The sequence below is a fragment of the Arachis ipaensis genome, chromosome B06 (genome assembly GCF_000816755.2).
Source record: "Arachis ipaensis cultivar K30076 chromosome B06, Araip1.1, whole genome shotgun sequence".
Lineage (NCBI taxonomy): Eukaryota > Viridiplantae > Streptophyta > Magnoliopsida > Fabales > Fabaceae > Arachis > Arachis ipaensis.
This window is the reverse complement of record NC_029790.2, coordinates 128,261,532-128,262,508: the sequence shown is the minus strand read 5'-3', so window position 1 is coordinate 128,262,508 and position 977 is coordinate 128,261,532. Positions and strand designations below refer to the sequence as shown.

At 28.7% G+C, this 977-nt stretch overlaps 1 protein-coding gene across 1 annotated transcript in view; it reads left to right on the top strand.

The window, feature by feature from the left end:
- Positions 1 to 977, top strand: part of LOC107647538 (sulfite exporter TauE/SafE family protein 3-like) — a gene marked incomplete at its 3' end in the record, with an annotated part of 10,057 nt that overhangs the window by 681 nt on the left and 8,399 nt on the right. The window contains exons 2-3 of the mRNA XM_021105692.1: positions 297 to 456; positions 725 to 925. Of these exons, the coding sequence (XP_020961351.1) occupies positions 297 to 456; positions 725 to 925 (361 nt within the window). The remainder of the gene's footprint in view (positions 1 to 296; positions 457 to 724; positions 926 to 977) is intronic.

The following is a 977-nucleotide window of genomic DNA, read 5'->3' as shown; positions in this document are numbered from 1 at the left end:
TTTAAGTTGTGATAATTTGTATGGCATGCTAAAAAAGAACAAAAATTGTTTACCCTTTCCTTGTCTTTTTTTTTTAATTAATGAAAAAGCATAATTTCCTTTTAAATTTGTGCTGATTTCATGGGGGAAAAAAATACCTCTTACATTTTTGTGTACTACTATAGCAAGTTAATTTTTGTTATCTTAATTAGACACTTTGCGTACGTTAATGTAGTCACACATGTGTAATATCTAGGATTTGGATGTTATTTATGTATTAGTGTTATTATTAATTATGAACTATTATTAATAAGCAGGATATGAAACTTGGGTGGCAAATAGTTGTGGGCACAATAATAGGTTTCTGTGGAGCAGCATTTGGAAGTGTAGGAGGTGTTGGTGGTGGTGGCATATACGTTCCTATGCTTACTCTTATTATTGGGTTTGATCAGAAATCATCCACAGCTATTTCAAAATGTAAGAGTTCACCATCCTACAAATAATAATAATGTATCTTTATTATTTATATAATATTTAGGGTTAATTGCATGTTATACAGGTTAAATATTTTAGGTTATAAATGTTTATTTTAATTAAAATAAGTGTATAAATTATGCATGTATTTTTTTTTTATAATCTTTCTTAAATATGCCACTTTAACAAATAATATAAAAAGACACCTATATTATATTTATAGGTTCACAAACATCACTACCTCATGTATGTTAGTTGTTATTTGTTTTAGGTATGATAATGGGTGCAGCATTGTCAAGTGTTCACTATAACCTTAAACTGAGGCATCCTACAATGAATGCTCCTATGATTGACTATGATTTGGCACTTCTCATTCAACCAATGCTCATGCTTGGCATAAGCATTGGAGTGATTTTTAATGTTATATTTCCTGAATGGCTGGTCACCATTTTGCTGCTTGTTCTTTTCTTAGGTAATGATTTTTGCTTGTTTATTTCTAAATATTAAAAATATTAGATAAATAT